This window comes from Eretmochelys imbricata, chromosome 7 (assembly GCF_965152235.1).
Source record: "Eretmochelys imbricata isolate rEreImb1 chromosome 7, rEreImb1.hap1, whole genome shotgun sequence".
Classification (NCBI taxonomy): Eukaryota; Metazoa; Chordata; order Testudines; family Cheloniidae; genus Eretmochelys; species Eretmochelys imbricata.
In genome coordinates, this window is record NC_135578.1 from 2,259,684 (window position 1) to 2,280,417 (window position 20,734).

Here is a 20,734-nt window from a genome sequence, read left to right on the forward strand (position 1 = left end):
AATGCCATCTGGTCCCGGTGACTTGTTACTGTTAAGTTTATCAATTAATTCCAAACCCTCCTCTAATTACACTTCAATCTGTGACAATTCCTCAGATTTGTCACCTACAAAAGACAGCTCAGGTTTGGGAATCTCCCTAACATCCTCAGCTGTGAAGACTGAAGCAAAGAATTCATTTAGTTTCTCCTCAATGACTTTACCGTCCTTAAGTGCTCCCTCATCCCCACCTCTCTCTCTCTCTCTCTCACACACGCTGATACAGACTAACAGAGCTACCCCTCTGAAACCACACACACACACACACACACACACACCCCCACCCACCCCCCTAGGCAGCAGCAGCATTCCACAGTAACCGTTTGCTTTGTCCCAGAGCAGATAAGCAGCCAGCTGTCAGAAACGGAACTTTGAAAGGGGGTATCCGCATGCCTGCGGCCAAGTTCAAAACAATGAGAAGAGTGGCCACTTGATTACGGGATGTTTCTGAAGGCCAATCACAGCGCAGTAATGCAACACATTGTCCACACTGATGCCCGGGCGTTTCAGCTGGGGCACAGCAAGCTTTATGCTTCTCGTGGAGGTGGATTACTGGGAGCGCTCCAGCTGCAGAGTCCAGGTGTTCTACGTGCCTTGCCAGTGTGGACACCTCAGGAGTTAGGGCACCCGGGGCTGATTTAATGCTCTCTAACTTGCAAGTGTAGCCAAAGCCCTACCGCTTGTTAAAACTGGTTTTAAAGAATAGTTCAGGATTTCACTCATTTTAGAATCACCATCAGTTTTATCTCCCTTCTAATTTACTTGTCCCCCTTTCCTCCATGGTGAACAACATTTCTCAGTTTTCCATCTTCAAATAAAATGTAACAATGTGAATCATGATTTTTCAGTCACAGGCTATAAAATACTTCTGCATTACATACATCTTCTCCAGTTTTTATATCCTGATGCAAGCTGACCTCAAAATTTTGTCTTCTATATTTACAGCCCAATAATGCCTTTCTGGCAGTTCAGAAGGGATACTGAATTTATGAGGCAGTTGCAAGTCAGGTATTTTACAGGTATTTTGATTGCCCACATTTGTCAAAAATGATTTTGTAAAAAAATTAAAGATTACTGTGTGATAGATTAAACAGCAGTACAAAAGCTGGTAGTAATTTTTGCCCAGAAAATTTGACTTTGAATCACACAAACTAAAACACAAACTAACTTTCTTGAACATATTAACCTGACCTGGTACATTAAAAATGTTTATCTTATGTTTATGATAAAGGAGTTTATTAAGTTTTTCAGTATATAAAATGCATCTGGCACTAAAGTGTTTGAGCATATGCACAACATTTCATATACTGTAACAATGACTTTTTACAAATGAACTACTCACCCTTCCCTTGGGAAAAAGCCTGCAAAAAGAGGTGAACCATGAGCCATGCCCTAAAGATAGAAGACTTGAGCACTGTCAGACCAGAGAGAGAAATCAATCCCAGAATTAAGGGCCCTGCACCCAGAATGCCCACATACAAGCTACCTGGCATTTATATCTGGGGAGCTGGGATAGGTAAGCAGGTCCCAAGCTATCTATGGTCTTTGTAGACCAAAGTCAACATCCTGATGTACACATGAAAGAGAAGAGGAACCCAGGCCTGCTAACAAATAACTGCTGTAATACGCTCTCTGAAGCAAAGACCACCAAGAATGCAAATAGCTGCCAAGTGCGCTAGCCGATGCTTTCACGTGATCTTCAAGAGTAGTCCCATGCACATCACATTAGGGTAACAAAAGCATAGATGACAGTGCTGAAATCCAGGCCTGAGAAACAAATGGTTGCAAACACCTAGCTGAACAGAAATGGAAAACGTGCTTTACTACTGACAACCGGACACCAGAAGCATCCCCAGATTTCTAATATCCTGAAACAAGGCAAACAGACTTCCTTAGTAATAGAGGAATATATCACACCCCTGAGATCCTTTCCCTGCCCCACCAGCATGACCTACATGTTGCTCAGATAGATTAAACTTCATGCAACTTGCTTTAATCTGAAAACAGTCTTGGCCAAGCATTGGGAAAGCAAAGAGAGCATCATTGGGGTCAGATGAAAAATGAGACGCAGCTGTCTGTCTGAACTACTGGTCAACACGGAGGCTCAACAGTGGGGTGACAAAGCGATTGTAAGATTTCACAGATACAGTAGTTTAAGAGGTTTCTGATGGTGGACAAGTCTCTCTCTCTCGCTTTCAAAAGGTCTCACTGAAACCAAGGGGAGTTGTGGTCCTGACTACAATGGGAAGAGGCACAACTTCAAACTTGAATAATTTATATACATTACAGACAGATTAAATCTGCAAATGCCCCAGTACTATTACATAATACTCTACTCTTGAAAGTGCTGTGCAACTAAAGGTCCTGTCTAACTCCATAACATTAAAATCATGTATCATTTGTGAAGAATGGGGCTCCTTGACTACAAGGAATGCAATCCGCCCTCCCCCCCGCAAACCAACCCACACCCCCAAATGACTATAGCCCCAGTCCTGCAATGTGATGTGCATACAAAGTCCTACTGTGTCATGCACCACTTCCCAGGATCAGGGACTACATCGGTTACATTGAATGCATGACGCTATGTGCAGATGGCTATTACGTATAGTAGAGTTCTGTCCTGCACTCTGGGATAATGTGGTCGCACTGCAATATTATAGAACTCTGAAGAAAAAGAGCGGTGGGAAAACTCTATGAAGAGGTAACAATTGAAAAAATGATTTAAGATGAAATCAATGAAAGACACATTTACTAGCCAGAATATTCTAACTGAATTCTCACTGCCTGACCCATAAACAGAATCTTACCTTGGATTGGAATGAGCAAGTGGGTTCATTTCTTTCTGATAGTGATGACCTTGATTGACAGGCTGTGGAAAACACAAAAAACAGTAGTGAGAAGATAACTGTGCAAATATTTTTTCAATATATCTAGAGGTATAGGAGAGAATCCTTTTGGAACGATATATTTGTAGAGTCTGATATATTAGAATTCTATGGTCTTCATCACTGAGGTGGAATTTCAAAAATGGTATTCAGGTTCCAATTTTGTAAAAGTACATTTTAAATTGATGATTTTCTTGGTTGATATGCCTATACGTTGTACACTGAGTTACAGTATAAGCATTTACATGAGATTTGATCACCTTGCACAAAGTAGATGCAAATCCTCTGAAATGTCGTTGACTCTAGTTTATCAGTGTTTATCTCCATGACGTATCCTACTCAGTTTTAATGTTATATAATTTGGATCATATTTTTAATTAAAAGAAACAGTGTATCTGACATAAAAAACGAATGTTCACAAACTGATATAAAAAAATCCAAGAGTTCTAAATTTTAGGAATATATTTTTGTCTCAGTGCAAGGTAACAGAAGACTAATCATTACATTTACAAAGCACTCAGCTCCACCCAAAGCACTCAGGGCATGACACAGACAAATTAAAACATAACCATACACAAACATTATCAATACACAATGAAATGAGAAATATTAAAAACAAACATGCAGCTTTATTAAAGGAACAGCATCTTAAACAGGGACCAACATTAAAAAAACGAGTATGTTCACATGATTTTTGGAAGTGGAGAGAGATAAGAACATAAGAAAGGCCAGACTGGGTCAGATCAAAGGTCCATCCAGCCCAGTGTCCTGTCTGCCGACAGTGGCCAATACCAGGTGCTCCAGAGGGAGTGAACCTAACAGGTGATGATCTAGTGATCTCTCTCCTGCCATCTATCTCCACCCTCTGACAAACAGAGGCTAGGGACACCATTCCTTACCCATCCTGGCTAATAGCCATTAATGGACTTAACCTCCATGAATTTATCCAGATGTGATAAAACAGATGTCCCTGGGGAGTGATGTCCATATCACAGCAAAAAAACTGATTCACTGGTCAAACTGTGTATACAGAGTGTATATTGGGGAAGCCATGGCTTCTCCAGGCCCTCTTTCCCTGAACTCCATCTTTGCTCTTCCCCGTCCCTTTGTCTGTCAGTCCCAAACCCATCATTCAGTGCCAAGTGAGGTGTGTAGCTGACCAGCCAGTTTGTAACAGGTGTTCATAACTCTGAGGTTCTACCGTATATCTATACTCTACCTGTACATTTCCCCAAAAAACCAAAAAAGGTTTAGTGTTTGTTATATGTCAGCAATACGACTCAAATCGATATCGTTCCTTTCATTTCAGCACTGCCAAATGTCTATCAAGAGCATTTTAAATGAGCGAAGTCAGTCAAAGCATTAACTGTTAACGTGAATTAATTGACTGTAAGGGAGGCGTGGCATGGCGTACTGCCACCTTCACTTCCGCCCTGGGCTGAGCTCCCAGAGACCACGGCTCCAGAGCCTGCCTGCAAAGTTAGGGTAGGGAGGCCCCTGGCCCACCCCGCAACAGCCGGAGACTGCACCCCATGCACCCAATCCCCTCACTCAGGGACTGCCCACAGCCCCTCCCCAGTCTGCTCCCAATCACCCAACCTTCCTGGGACTGTCCCCCAAGCATCCAGAACCCCCCCCCCCAACACTGGGCTGGCACACATCTCCCTGCAGAGACAGGGTGCCCTGTCCCGGGCAGAATGCTGCCCCCAAGGACTTCTGCCTCCACCATCCAGTCCCCCACCCAGGGACTGTCCCCCAGCACCTGCCTCAGCACCCAGTCCCCTAAGGACTGCCTCTTCCACCACTCAACCCCCTCCCCATTCAGGGACTGTGCCCCAGTATCTAGCCCCCGATCCACGGACTGCCCCCAGCCATCAGCCCCCCCACCGAGAGTCCGTCCTCCATGTACCAGTGGCATCCCCCTCCCCATGGCCCTAGCCCCCTGCACTCTCTTCCCCGCACCCGCCGGTCTTCTACCTCTGCTGCGCATAGCTCAGTTGTGCAGCCTGTCCTGCCTGCCTGCTGCTGAGATCTCAGTGCTGGGGAGCCTGTTCCAGCCAGGGTCACTGAACCCGGGATCCTTGCGGGTGCGCTGAGCACCCTGGGCTCCTGCTAATGCTGCTGGGTCTGATTGGGGTGGGGGGACGGACTGACTGACACTGGGTCCAAACTTGCATCGCCCCATTTTTGCGCCCCCTGCTGGCTCTGTGCATGAGGCAAGTGCCCCTCGCCCTGCCATAGTTATGGCCCTGCTGATGTCACATGGGCTGCAGCCGTGTGCTGATTGGGCCACAAGCAGCCCACAGGCTGCAGGTTGAGAACAACCGCTTTAAGAGTCTAGGTGTGTCTTTACGGTACTTGCCTAAACAGTGCCTCACCATCTACACTACTATTTGTATCAGTGCTGGGGGGGCATGCAGTGTAGTTACGTTACACACTGCCGTAAGGAGTGTGCAGCGTAGACATACCCTAAGAATGGAAGGACTGTGCGTTTCTGTCCTGACACAGATAAGAACAAGAAACCTAGCATTAGAGAGGGGGTGCAGTCCTTTAAGTTTATTGTGAACTTGTGTGCCTAGAGACCCTGAGAGGCCCCTGGAGATGATGCTGTGGTAAGTGTGTCACTTAAGAATAGCAATCATCACTACCACTACCTTTGTGAACATGCTCGGGAGTGGAGAACAAATGCATGGTTATGTAGTGACAGTGTCAATTTTCATGGGGCAGCCAAAAAATGGACGATTATTGGGTTGGATCTGAATTCACAGATAAGCAGCAGCTCTAATATAGCACTTCTCATCCAGATAAGCTTCTGCGAGGTACATCAATATCTGCTGGGGACACATATATGATAGTTTCAGAGTAACAGCCGTGTTACTCTGTATTCGCAAAAAGAAAAGGAGGACTTGTGGCACCTTAGAGACTAACCCATTTATTTGAGCATAAGCTTTCGTGAGCTACAGCTCACTTCTGAGCTGTAGCTCACGAAAGCTTATGCTCAAATAAATGGGTTAGTCTCTAAGGTGCCACAAGTCCTCCTTTTCTTTATATATGATAGTGCAAGCCAGTCTCCATCCTCAATTTCATCTTCATTAATCTTTTCTGGCTTTTGAGAAATCAGATGGCCAAGACCCCCTCCCCAGATTCTTTTTGTTACTGTGAAGAATATGGAGCACAGCCCTGAGCACTGTTTGTTGTGAGAGACAAGCTTCACTGCTGTTATGTCTAGGAGATAAGAAAGCTGCTTCAATCTGGCCGAGTACTCGTCAACTCACAAGGTTGGAGACAGAATGACAAAGGGGATGTGGAGGATCTCCAGACAGCGAATGCTGCACTGCTGTCTAAAACTGACTGGCACCAACTGTCTGAGAAATGGGGCCAGCAAGGCCTGCCAGGTAGGTCTATTTCTGGGTGGAGGCAGACCAGAAACAGACATTTTGACTTTTTGGAATAGGAGGATGAAGTGTACAGCAGCAAATATTCCACAGGATTGTGCAACACCTGTATGTGTATTTCATCTCTTTGAAAAAGGTCAGGCGGGATGCAGTGTAAAATATTTTCATTTTTAAAATACTTGTATTTTTTAATTCTACATAAATATTCTATTACTGATTTGGAATCTAAGCAATTTTTAATTTTCACATTTTATAAAGCCTTAGGAATCAATCACCTTCAAGGCAAAATTCAACGTTTTAAAAAATATCTACAGCTGACAGCTATGCTGGGTAATGTACAGTACCTAAAACTATTTTATTCCTTTTGGGCTGTCACAGTTTAGAACAGCTGCTAAACAACTTATATTTCAACAATTTCTTTTGACAGCATAGATATTACATTTCAGTTCTTGGAAAACTATTATTAGCCATAAAATTCAGTTTTTAGTATATCAATTTTATAGTTGTATAAGAACATCTGTTCATTTGCTTTAACTGCAACTTAGCAATATGATCTATATACCTTTGGAGTTCAGAAGGGTTTTTTTGAACCTCATTAAAGCCAAAAATAGATGGGCATCTTTTAAATGAAACTGAAAATCAGACTACAACAGGCAAAATGATGGAAAATTTAAAGTCACAAAAAACATGTTACAAGTAAAATATTACATACGTTTACTAGGTAACATACCTATACGCTATACTACTTTATAGAAAATACAGTGTATTCCAAAGATGAAAGAGATAAAATATGCCTTCTGGTGGTGCTGTTGCTATAGATTACATCAAGGGATAAAATTACCCAGCATTTAGAACAAAAAGGCTTACCTTTTGGGGAAGAGCTGTTGATAATTTTTGTGGAAAAATAAGAATAGACTTAATGGAGGAATATGATTTGCAAAAACGTTATCAATTTAATAGAGAGGAAAAGACGTTAATGCTTTAAATCAACAGAAGAAGACTACCTAGAAATGAAGTAATCTCTCAAGGTTAATCATAGCCAGGAACAGTTTTTCAGATTGTCCTTAATTTTATAAAGTATAATGTACAGATTAGTTCTAATTTGTTTCCGATACATTGTGCAGATGAACCATGCCGATGTGTACAAATGGAAGATGGATGCAGGTACACAGTAGCTTTTCTGTGGTTTGCACATAAATATAATATTTATTAAGGTCCTGATTTTTAGCATCTGCAGCTCCCCTGACTCTTTGGGACTGATGAAAATCAATCCCAGTGTAAATACGAACTAGCTTTTAGTTACACAAATTCCGAACTTCAACACAGAATGGAAGCTGAAGAAATGCAGGCTTTTATTTATGTAGGGTGACATTCACCTGTAGCCATACAGCAGCACAGTGCAGGGAAGAGAGCAGAACAGTCTGCGAACACTTCCTGCTCACTTTAGAAGGGAGCTCCACACGGACTCCGAATAGGCTGAATTTTGAACTGTCAGTTACCCTGTGTGACCATGGAGTAGCACAAGTCTACTGCACATTTGAGTTCTGCTTAATGTCTGGATTCAATGAAAACTCTGTCCATTAGCTAAGACATTAGTTCATAGATTAATTGATGTTAAGGCTGTTAGATCATCTAGCCTGACCTCTTGCATATACTGCCATTAAATTTCACCCCGTTACTCCTCTACTGAGCCCAATAACTTGTGTTTGACCAAAGCATCTTCCAGGCTGGCATCCGGTCTTGATCTGGAGATATCAAGAGATTAACCTTGTTCCAAGGATTAATCACCCTCACTGTTAAAAATATGTCCCTTATTTCTAACTTGAATTTGTCTGAGTTCAGCTTCCCCCACTGGTTGCTATGCCTTTCTCTCCCAGACTGAAAAGCTTTTAGTACCTTGTATTTGCTCCCTGTGAAGATACTTATACACTGTAATCAAGTCGCTTCTCAATCTTCTTTTTGATTAACTAAACAGACTGATGCTAAGTCTCTTGCTGTAAGGCATTTCCTCTAACCCTGGAATAATTTTTGTGGCTCTTTTCTGCACCCTCTCCAATTTTTCAACATCCTGTTTAAGATGTGGACACCAGAATTATATGCAATGTTTTAATATCTGTCTCACCAATGCCACACACAGAGGTGAAATCACCTCCCTGCTTCTACTCACCACTCACTGTTAATACATCCCAGGACCACATTAGCCCTTTCTACCACAGCATTGCATTGGGAACTCATGGTCAATTGTTTGTCCACTATGATCCCTAAATCTTTTTCAGAGCCATTGCTTTCCAAGATACAGCCCCCACAACCTGCAGGTATGGCCTGCATTCTTTGTTCCTAAACTGCATTTGGTTATATTAAAACACATTTTGTTTGTGCTGAGCTTACCAAGAGGTCTAAATCACTCTGATTGACTTCCCTGTCCCTCATCATTATTTTCCACTCCACCAATCTCTGTGTCTTCAGCAGTGATTTTATATTTACTTCCACATCAGATACAAATGTTGAATAGCATGGGGCCTAGAACTGATCCCTGCATCATTTGATAATTTCCTAATGACAACTACTTTCTGAGATCTGTTAGTTAGCCAGTTTTTAATCAATTTAAAATGTGCTTTATTGATATTGTATAGTGCTAATTTGTTAATGAAAATGTCATACAGTACTAAATCAAGTGCTGTACAAAATCCTAAGTATATTAATTACCGCTATAAAACTACCTATAAAACTATAAAACATGGTTTTGGTAATTAAATATTCATGGTAAATAGGCCCAATGGCCTGTGATGGGTTTTAGATGGGGTAAGATCCAAGTTACCTGGGAAAGAATTTTCTGGGAAAGAATTTTCTGTAGTATCTGGCTGATGAATCTTGCCCATATGCTCAGGGTTTAGCTGATCGCCATATTTGGGGTCGGGAAGGAATTTTCCTCCAGGGCAGATTGGAAGAGGCCCTGGAGGTTTTTCGCCTTCCTCTGTAGCATGGGGCACGGGTCACTTGCTGGAGGATTCTCTGCTCCTTGAGGTCTTTAAACTACAATTTGAGGACTTCAATAGCACAGATATAGGTGTGAGGTTTTTTTTGTAGGAGTGGTGGGTGAAATTCTGTGGCCTGCGTTGTGCAGGAGGTCAGACTAGATGATCATAATGGTCCCTTCTGACCTAAATATCTATGAATCTATGAATCTACCTTTATCAGCCAACCATGTAATCTCATTGTGATGCTGGCAAACTAGGTGTCAGCTCATGCCAAAGCCCCAGGCCTCACTGAATGTTTACAAATGATGATTGGAAGCCAGGCCAATTCACTTGTATATTAGCATAAATCAAAGTGATTGTTAAATGTATAAGAGTGTATTTGGTGTTTAAACTCCATGAAAACTAATGGGGTGTTACTTGCATTGTTTTCATTTATCTGTATCCTATGATATCATAGTAGTAAACATTTACATTATGTATATCCTGTAATTAAATAACCCATTGAATGAACAAGAGGCCTTGTGGAATTCAAATGAAGAACTTTAACAGAAAAGCGCTAATTTCAAAGCAAGTGGTGATTGTGTGTGATACCTGGAGGTCAAAGACTCTAAATGCATTCCTCATTCTCCATCACCAAAGGAAGAGCCAATGTGGGTAGTGACCCTGTCAAATTGTTTTCTGTGAGAAGAAGCTATAAGTAGGGATTCAGGGAAAGATCCTTCATCTCTGGACTGTTTGGATTCTAACAAGGTGGAATAACTGAATAAAGAATTATTCTGGGTAGCCCTGAGAGACTTTTGGGAAACTGGCAGACTACAACATCTCTGTTGCTGTTTGGAATTATAGACTGCGACTCACCTGTACATATATTTTACCTGCTTTAATTTCTCAATAACTCTCATTTCCTTTTCTTAGCGAAGAAACCTTTAGAATTGGCTATAGAATTGGCTACCAACTATAGAATTGGCTACCAGTGTTGTCTTTGGTGTAAAATCTTTGGTACCAATCAATCTGGGGTAAATGACTAGACTTGGGTCTGGGAGCAACCTAAATGTGATATGATTTTTGGTGTAAGTGACCATTATCACTCAGTCCAAGTGGCAAGATAGATTGGAGAGTCTAAGGGGACTGTTTGTGACTCCATGGTAAGACTGGTATAGTGATCCAGGAGTTCTCACTTGTTACTGGGTTGGTGAAATCTAATTATAGAACATACCACCACCTTATTTTGTGACAGTATGCCCTCATCAGAACATTAAGTCAGGTTCATTTGACTACACCTATGTTCTATAAAACCATATTGACTGGCATTAATTATATTCCCATCCTTTAATGCTTTTATCAGCTGAATCACGTAACAGCTTTTCCGTATTTTGCCAGGGATTTTAACTGGCCTATTACCTGGATCATCCTGCCTGCCCTTTTGGAATATTGGCACAACATTAGCACTCTTCCAGCCTTCTGATATTTCTCCAGTATTCCAAGATTTATTAAAAATTAACATCAGCAGCCCAGAGAGCTCTTCAGCAAACGCTTTTAGGTCTATTGGTGCAAGGTATCCAGACCTTATGTTTTAAAAATGTTTATCCCTAGTACTGCTGTTTAACATCCTCCTTAGTTACGAATGGACTGCGAAGTAATTCATCATCGTCATGTGATACAAGTACATTATCCCTCTTTCCAAATACATAAGTATATAACAGTTGATGATTTCTGACCAGTTTCTAATAGATGTAAATCCACACCCCAAAATCTATGATCAAAATTGGCACTAAATGGCACCCTGGCAGCTCGCTCAGAAAAAGATAATAATTGAATGAATGGGCATGGATATAAACTACCATTTTATTGCTACAGGATGTTCCCCTAGGTGGGGGTATGTTGTTAGGGGAGTGTAAGGAAGGGGTTGGATGGACATACGAAGACTTTCAATTTCTAGGTTTCAGAGTAACAGCCATGTTAGTCTGTATTCGCAAAAAGAAAAGGAGGACTTGTGGCACCTTAGAGACTAACCAATTTATTTGAGCATGAGCTTTCGTGAGCTACAGCTCACTTCACCGGATGCACATGCACATCCGATGAAGTGAGCTGTAGCTCGAAAAGCTCATGCTCAAATAAATTGGTTAGTCTCTAAGGTGCCATAAGTACTCCTTTTCTTTTTTCAATTTCCAGTTATACATGGTGGGCGATGTAATATCTTTTATTGACCCAATGTCTGTTGGTGAGAGAGACAAGCTTTCAAGCCACACAGAGCTCTTCCTTCAGTTGTGGCTCGAAAGCTTGTCTCTCTCACCAACAGACACTGGGTCAATAAAAGATATGACCGCACACCCCTTGCCTCACTAACATCCTGGGACTGACACGGCTACAGCAACACTGCATAACATTTCTAGTGATGTCCATCTGGCATTTTTCAGAAACGTTACATTCACTTTCTAAATTAAAACAAAACAAAAAAACCTCCCACTACAATCTAACAATTTTAAAACCCCACGACCCAGTTTGCAGAGAGTAGAGCAGACGACTACACAAAGTTGCACAGATAAGACTCACCAATTCATTACTTGGGTCTTGCATGATTCAGGTATTTGAAATATTACTTTTAATTGAATTTGGACTTAAGTTAGAAACCTTGAAAAATCTGCCTCTGCCAAAGTTCACTACATTTCCTTATTGGTTTGATTTATGTAGGCAGAGATGGCCACAAAAGAATATTCTGAGTAACTACAGCTATATCAAATTACAATTTTAAATGACTAATTAGCTATATCTAAATCCTTTAACTGAAGACTTTAGTCTGAAACATACAGAAGATGATCAAAGTAGTGAGATCAAAGAAAACTCTTTGCATTTACACCATGCTTTGCTAAATATCGGAGAAATACATTTTATAGTAAAAGGTTTTTTTTTAAATCATGTAATATATGTAAAACCAAGCCTGACAGGTCTCAATAATCGTATCAATTTCCTGATAATTGCTTAAAAATTAATGAGTTTTATATGCTCTTCATTTGCCTGAAACCTACTGGTCCAATCCTGCAGACTTACTGATACAAGCAGTTTCATTCAGCTCAACGGGACTGCTTCTGCGAGTAGGCACTTAAGGATCAGGCTCTTTGCATGGGTCTAATCAAGTGTCTACTAAGAAAACTATATGTAGGACTTGGGATGCAAGGAAGTGCACAGTGTCAGTGTGTTATGAACAATTAGAGGAAAGCTATATTTATCTGCCCTCCCCCAAAATACTAGTTTGTAAATCAGGCTTTTATTAAGACAGTAACAAATTTATCAATACATTTCTGTTCACTTTAAACCTCTACTCTCTAGCCCACCACAAAGCTGAAATGTAGCATTGATCATTCATTATGGAAGACTGCTATAATGATTCTGCATTCTGGCAAATCTCAGTTCATATATTTTCCCTTTTGGTTGCTGGTAGTTACATAAATTAGAGCATTACTCAGGTCTCAATAACTTATGGTGAGGGACAACTAATGCAAGACTGGACCCACACCCGAGGGTTGTTCTGTCTTAATTCTTATCCACAGGGCATTTTCAAGGTTTATTATGGTTTCATCTACTACTACCTTGCCACAAAAAGTGGGACTGTGCTAATAAAATCTGTGGATGACACAAAGTTGGGAGGTATTGGCCATATGAGGATGACCAGAATATCATATAAAAAGATTGGGATGACCTTGAAACCTGAAGTAATAGAAATGAGATTAAATGTAATAGTGGAAGATACAAGGGCATGCACTTAGAGACTAATAACAAGAATGTTTGCTATAAGCTGGGGATTTACCAATTGAAAATGACAGAGGAAGAGAAAAACCTGTGTGTACTGATTGATCACAGGATGATTATAAGCCATCAATGTGATATGCTGTCATAAATATAAAGGGAAGGGTAAACACCTTTAAAATCCCTCCTGGCTAGAGGAAAAACCCTTTCACCTGTAAAGAGTTAAGAAGATAGGATAACCTCGCTGGCACTTGACCACAATGACCAATGAGGAGACAAGATACTTTCAAAGCTGGATGTGGGGGGAGAAACAAAGGGTCTGGGTCTGTCTGTGTGATGCTTTTGCCGGGGACAGAACAGGAATGGAGTCTTAGAACTTAGTAAGTAATCTAGCTAGGTATGTATTAGATTATGATTTCTTTAAATGGCTGAGAAAAATACACTGTGCTGAATAGAATGGATATTCCTGTTTTTGTGTCTTTTTGTAACTTAAGGTTTTGCCGAGAGGGATTCTCTATGTTTTGAATCTAATTACCCTGTAAGGTATTTACCATCCTGATTTTACAGAGGTGATTCTTTTTTACTTTTTCTTCTATTAAAATTCTTCTTTTAAGAAACTGAATGCTTTTTTCATTGTTCTTAAGATCCAAGGGTTTGGGTCTTTGGTCACATATGCAAATTGGTGAGGATTTTTATCAAACCTTCCCCAGAAAAAAGGGGGTAAGATTTGGGAGGATTTTGGGGGGAAAGACGTTTCCAAACAAACTCTTTCCTAATAATAATAATAATACCAGTGTTAGATGTTTGGTGGTAGCAGCGAAAGTCCAAGGGCAAAGGGTAAAATAGTTTGTACCTTGGGGAAGTTTTAACCTAAGCTGGTAAAAGTAAGCTTAGGAGGTTTTCATGCAGGTCCCCACATCTGTACCCTAGCGTTCAGAGTGGGGAAGGAACCTTGACATATGCTCATGAAAAAGACTAATGCAATCTTATGATGCATCAGGTGAGGTATTTCCAGTAGATATAGGAAGTGTTTGTGCCATTACACAAGGCACTGGTGAGCCCTCATCTGGAATACTGTGTGCAATTCTGGTCTCCTGTGTTTAAGAAAGATGAATTTTAACTGGAACAGGTGCAGAGAAGGGCCATTAAGATGATCAAAGGAATGGAAAACATATCTTATGAGAGGAGAGTTTGGCTTGTTCAGCCTAACCAAACAAAGGCTGAGGGGAGATCTGACTGCTCTCTATAAATAAATCAGAGGGATAAATACCAGGGAGGGAGAGGAGTTATTTAAGTTAAGCGTCAATGTGGACACAAGAACAAATGGATATAAACTGACCATCAACAAATTTAGGCTTGAAATTAGATGAATGTTTCTAACCATCAAAGAAGCGAAGTTCTGGAACAGCCTTCCAAGGAGGGAGCAGTGCAGGTAAAAAAAACCTAACTGGCTTCAAGACTTAGCTTGATAAATGTATGGAGGGGAAGGTCTGATGAAACTACCTACAATGGCCCGTAGCCGTTCTGCGATGGCTAGTAGCAAATATCCCCAAAGGCCGGTGATGGGACATTAGATGGGGAGGGCTCTGAGTTACTACAGAATTCTTTCCCACGTGTCTGGCTGTTGGGTCTTGCCAAAATGTTCAGGGTCCAACTGACTGTAATATTTGGGGTTGGGAAGGAATTTTCCTGCAGGTCAGATTCACAGAGATCCTGGAGGATTTTTGCTTTCCTTTCCAGCATGGGGAACACGTCTCTTGCAGATTTAAACTAATGTAAATGGTGGATTCCCTGTAACGTGAAGTCTTTAAACCATGATTTGAGGACTTCAGTAACTCAGTCAGAGGTTAGGGGTCTATTACAGGAGTGGGTGGGCGAGGTTCTGTGGCCTGCAATGTACAAGAGGCCAGACTAAACTTAGTGGTTCTCAACTTATTTATCATTGTGGGCTGCATACCTGCACACCGCTGGGTGGCGGGGCAACCCGGATCCCACTCTGCTGGGCAGCCGGGAACATATGCGGGCCACAATGTGTTACTGGGCCACAGGGGCTGGGTGGCAGGGCAGGCGCAGTCCAAACTCTAAGCTTGGACCCCAGACACCTGCCAACAGGGCTGGCAGGCTGCCCGCCCTGGACCCCCTACCCCATAGGGCCAGCTGGCCGGGAGCCTCTGACTCCGTCAGGCTGGCCAGGAGCCCTGGACCCCCACCGCATGGGGCCAGCTGGCAGCCCTGGATCCTGGAGCTTGTGGGACTGGACGGCAGCCCCAGATCCTGGAGCCCATGGGGCCAGCCAGGAACCCTGGACCCCAGATCCCCACTGTGTGGGGCTGGATGGCAGCCCCACACCCCCAACCCTGTGAGGCCATTGGGCTGGCCTTTAGCACACAGCTGAGCTAATTGGGCTGTGTGCTAATTGTGCCGCATGCAACCTGCAGGCAGCAAACCGCTGGACTGATCATGATGGTCCCTTCTGGCCTTAAAGTCTATGAGTCTATTAAATAAAAACTAGAAGTGTTTAGATAAATGGACTAAGAATTGTCTAACTTTATGCTAGCTTCTGTAAGTATCTCTGTATGACTGCTGAAATGTTATTCTGTTGTTATACCTCAAAATTGGTGAAGACTTTTTCTGAACATTCATTTAAACATTTTTAGAGCACTCTAAGATTTAAACTTACTGGGGGGAGACAAGAGTTCCAGGTTGTTGTTTCATCACTGCTTGTACTGATGCTGACATTACAGTTGTCAATCTGAGATGCACTCAGTCCGTGTGAGATCCCATTATCCTCTAGCTCTTCATTTTGTTGTCTCTTCATACTAGCCAACATCTGTAGTTCAGATGCACTCAATATGCTTGGCTGGTAGTTTCTCCAATCATACTCCTATGAAATAAAATTGCACATGCAACAGTTAATAATCTAGAAAGGATAATGGAAGAGAATACATGAACAAAACAGATCACTTGGATAAGCCTAAATATATTTTCAAGAAGAAGCTAACCTAGAAGGAGAAAAGCAAAATATTTAGTAGACAGGGTTAATGAACAGACTCCTGGTTCCACTCTGAAGATCAAGCATAAATACTTCCACAGATTCATAGATAAGAAGCAACATAAAAACAAATACTGCTATGGAGGGCAGGTTGAATCAACAGTGCATGGTGAATCTGCTGTTCCTCATAGAGACTACAATAAGGTTTAGACAAAAAAAATCAAGGTAACTTAACTTGGATTCAACCACATGTTTACCATGGTGTCATAAAGGTCACAAAAAAGAAAATGTATGTAGTTTCACACAAACTATAGCAAACACAGGGTTTTTAAGACAGATCTGGATTCTGGAAAGATATATTGGCCACTTGGTAGCATAAAGTGACATTTATTTTAAAATGTACATTTTAGTTCATCATGTTTTTGATCACTTAAAAGAGGTTGGTTCATAGGATTTCTAAAGTGCTGCAAACCTCCATTAGCTATTGTGTGGCCTGCATTACATTCGTGAGGCTGACCTGTGGCACACATGGAAACCTCTATGACAGAAATGTGAAAGCTCACCATTACCTGTGTTGAAATAGTCTTTTCAGTGAAAAATAAAGTTTTTAAATGAGGCTGCAGGGATACCTGCTTCCCAAAAGAGGAAATCTAAGAACTAAGGGGGACTGCTGAAGCTTCCATTTCATTCAAAGGTGGGTTTTCATTTGATTTTTTAAAGAGCTGTTCATTGGAGCTTCAAAAGTGACCGAAAAATTTTTACTTAAAAAGTGAATCCAAAATAACGGCGAGGATTTCAGGTACTTGAAATTCCTATAACATGATGTTGTGCTGCAACCCACTTCAGTACCACAAATGGCGTTAGTGATCGTAGTCCAGTTCCTATGAACAGATCTTAACATCAGAAGTAACAATTGCTGTCATCCTTATCAGTAATTTCACCAGTGATGTTTTGGTTACCTCTCACATGACAGGCAGTCCCATCAGGCTGGATTTGAGGCACACTGGTGAGGCAGCGCAAGGAAACTTGCCTTGACACTTATATTGTGTTTGTTGTGTTGAGAGACACATCAGCCTCCAATGCCATCAAACTGGCAACTTCAATAAGCTTTACATTTGCTTTTAAAAATTTCTGTAAACATCTAAGGGCCTGTTTTATTAAAAGATGATATGGGCTCAATTACAGGGCAGACGCCTAAGATATACAAGTTTCAAAAGATTTTGCACACAGTCAGCAACTTCCCCTCTCTTTAAAGAGATCAAGAAAGAAAGGGAAATCGGATCGCCTAGATTTGTACCCATACTGCTTAGCTTTTCACATGCAACCAATTGTAAAATGGATCACTTTCACTACAGATGATTACATATCACTCAACAAAGAAAATGATTTAGATCTCCATGTGGTGCTTTCCTTTGTCTTGGATGCTTACCAGTACCTCTGGTAAAGAGTCCTTTATGGAATACAGGGTTGTTGACAGGAATAGCATTATTGTTCCTCAGCTCCCCTTCCACTCCAGGTTTTATTGTCCTCAGGATCAATTAGCTCAGTCCAGAGCCAGACACTGCAGGATTATGGGGATAGTACACCACTTCCTCATAAAAATGAGTGCTGGGATATGGCCCTGTGTACTGAAGCACAACTACACAGCATGCAGCACACTACACAACGACAGGGGTAACGGAAATTTGGATGAAGGACTCAGGGACAACCCCCCTCACCTTTTTTTTTTTTTAACAAGATGATCACACAGCAGACATGACCTTACTTTTAACTCAGTTTCTAGAATGCTATTGCTTTAATATTCAGTTTCAAAGACAGTAGGTACATAGCATATTTTACTTGTGCATTGTGGTCACCATTAAAGAGTCAACAGCTACCACCCAATGGTGTCCAAGATAATGTTATTTCCTGTTTTAATTACAGTAACAAAATTATGATCTCTGTTGGCAAATGAAACTTTAAGGGTGATCACTGTTTTACAGTTATAATATCAGGAAAGTCTGAGCTAAATCATTTGTAATTTTTGGATGCTATGCAACAGTCAGACTCAAAAACCAGAAGCAAATAAAGAGAACCCATTTATTATTTTTGAAAACGTCATCTAATTAGGCCAACCTTACAATTTTTTGAGCCTGACTGTTGCATTAGCTCAAACTTTCCATATTATAGCACTGAAAAAAAAAATCCTACAGTGCCCTGAGCCCATTGATGGAGTCACAGTGCCCGAAATTATGCCCAGCAAAATGCACTCAACTCTAAAAATCACAATGCCAAAAAGCTGAAATATACAAGACAAAATATATTTCAGAACATCAAGATCTCTTTGAGTTGACAACTAGTTGTTATTTCCTGGCAGTTCATTCTTGAAAAAGGCTTTGTAAGCTGGAACATTTAAACTTGCTGCCCCCTCAACTGTTTGAAAAACAGCTAGTAAGTCAATGACAAAGCTTTGGTATGTGTCTCTTTGCCCATTGTTATTAATTATTATTATTATTTATGTACAACACCCACAAAGAGCTAGGTGGTATTCACATACAGAAAGCCAAAGTTCCTGCCCCAAAAGCATTTTAAATACTTTGATCTAGAGTTTTTCAGCTTTTCAATTTTTCAAGTGCACATATACACTCATTTTGCAGTTTTTCTGAAACATACAACCACGAAATAAGCCTTGTCCATTTCCCCAAGTTTATAGTCAATTATATAATTTTGGCTCTTTTTGTGTCTTTTGCCTTTGCTCCTGTTATTGTATTTATTGTCTTTTTACCCTTTTTTATTAACCTCCCCATCACCTCTGCCAGCCTTTTGTCTTGTGTTGGACCACCTCAGTTTGTTACATATGTATACAATTTATCAATGTTTTTACAGAGTGTTTGTTTTTAGAGTGCCTTTATATTGTAAAGCACCTGGAGTGGCTTTTGCACTTGGGAATGGCAGTTTTAGTAATAAATTTATGTTAACCTATTTTAAAAAGTGTAAATTTTGTATTACAATGTTTTTTTTCAGTCCAAGCCTCTTTCATCACTGTCAAAAAGTGCTTGACACTCTGATCCAAAGAAGATTTGCATCAAAATAACAGAACCAATTTAAACAAATTTTGAAAGGGGGAAAAGAAATGTGCCTGCAACCTGACAACCAGCAAGCCAAGTTTCAGTCTGAAGTGATCTGAGGTGGTCAAGATATTACTACAATACAGGGTTTATAATGAAAGGGCACTAGGGGATGACATCTAATTCTAAAGTCTTACCGCTAAAAATTCTCCATTTTTATCACACATCTCAAGCCCTTTGCCATATTCCTCTATAGAGAACAGGTCTTTGGATTATCAGATTTTCCTACAATATAGTCTTAAACACTGGGACACTATTTTCTGAGACAGCCAGCCAAGTAGTCTTGGCAAGTCTTCCATGGTCCACAAGATTTTACATCATTGCAGAATCCAGGAGTCAGGGATGTGAATGTGAAGATTACTGTTACCACTTGAGACTAAATGTGATCTACAAGAATTCCCTTGTTCGGTCCAGTGTGGAAAAGCAATGGGACTTAAACAATCTTCTCTCTGTTCAGAATGTTCAGATGTCTCAAACATTTATGGTTAACCAGTGACTTTTAGGAAATCAGTGCAGAAGTCGCTATATTTGTCCTGATGGGGAGATTACTTTGGTTTCATAATATTGCACAGAAGTTGAATCAATTCTCTCTATACTTCTCTGATGAACTGGATAAGGTCTCCTACCTGAGGAGGTGATACTCACCCAGGGCTGGATTTAGGGGCAGGTGACCCAGGCAACCTGGTTTTGTTGTTAGCGGCAAAAGGGAAAATAGAATGTTTGAAGTAACATGTTTCCGGTATTCCGTAGGTGGATTCATTTTTCACTGACCTCCTAGAACGTTCTGGACCTTTGTAGAATCTCATGGAGCCTTCCAGACTTTCTGAGAACTACATTTTCCTCAAACCTTCTAGAATGTTGTCAGCCATTCCCCCATGGGTATATATGGGGTGGGGCATCGCCAGTCAGTGAGATGTAAATACAGATTTACAGATCCTAGCATGCAAATTTATCATCTTATATGACAGGAATAAATCAGGCATGTAAATCCTGCAAAGTCGCGAAATAGACTACAAATACAATAAAAATAAGGTATTCAAAAGTTTAACAAATGGGGGGGGCTCCTAAAGACGCTCCTTGCCTGGGGCGCTATTTGATCTAGGGCTGGCCCTCTACTCACCTTTGTGAATCTGGACACATTTTAATCCAGGAATTTTTGCACCTGATAGTCTTTCTAATCTATTTTTAAAGGCATCCATTCTTATGATTTCTGGGTAACTGTCCTGAACATTTTAACATTGTATTTTTAGCTCCAGGCTCTACTCCTGTAGTATGTGATAACTATCACCACAGTTTAATCCTACAATAGCATAAGCCAGATTCTCTAGACCCTTACAGAATAGAATACGTATGCAATAATCTGAGGTTCTATTAGTAACATCAAGACATTAGTGTGAAAAACCTGCTTTTTCATTTTTTGTGTCAATCATCCATGTGAGCTTTAGCTACTGTAAATATCTATTTTATTAATCTTGCTGAAGTTGTTAAAAGCTTTTCTGTCGATTCTCCCACTGATTAACTTTTTGTTTTATTGGAACTTCCATCATATTTGTCAATCCTCCTATGTAGTGACTGACTGGCCTGGAGTTATTCAGAT

At 40.9% G+C, this 20,734-nt stretch overlaps 1 protein-coding gene across 12 annotated transcripts in view; it reads right to left on the reverse strand.

Moving 5' to 3' along the window:
* The window catches only part of CFAP20DC (CFAP20 domain containing), a 182,754-nt gene that overhangs the window by 34,899 nt on the left and 127,121 nt on the right, over positions 1-20,734 (reverse strand). For all 12 annotated transcript variants that reach the window (XM_077821929.1, XM_077821928.1, XM_077821931.1 and 9 more), the window contains 2 exons: positions 15,719-15,922; positions 2,844-2,905 (listed from right to left, as the gene is read on the reverse strand). In XM_077821929.1, coding sequence (XP_077678055.1) covers positions 2,844-2,905; positions 15,719-15,922 — 266 coding nt within the window. The remainder of the gene's footprint in view (positions 1-2,843; positions 2,906-15,718; positions 15,923-20,734) is intronic.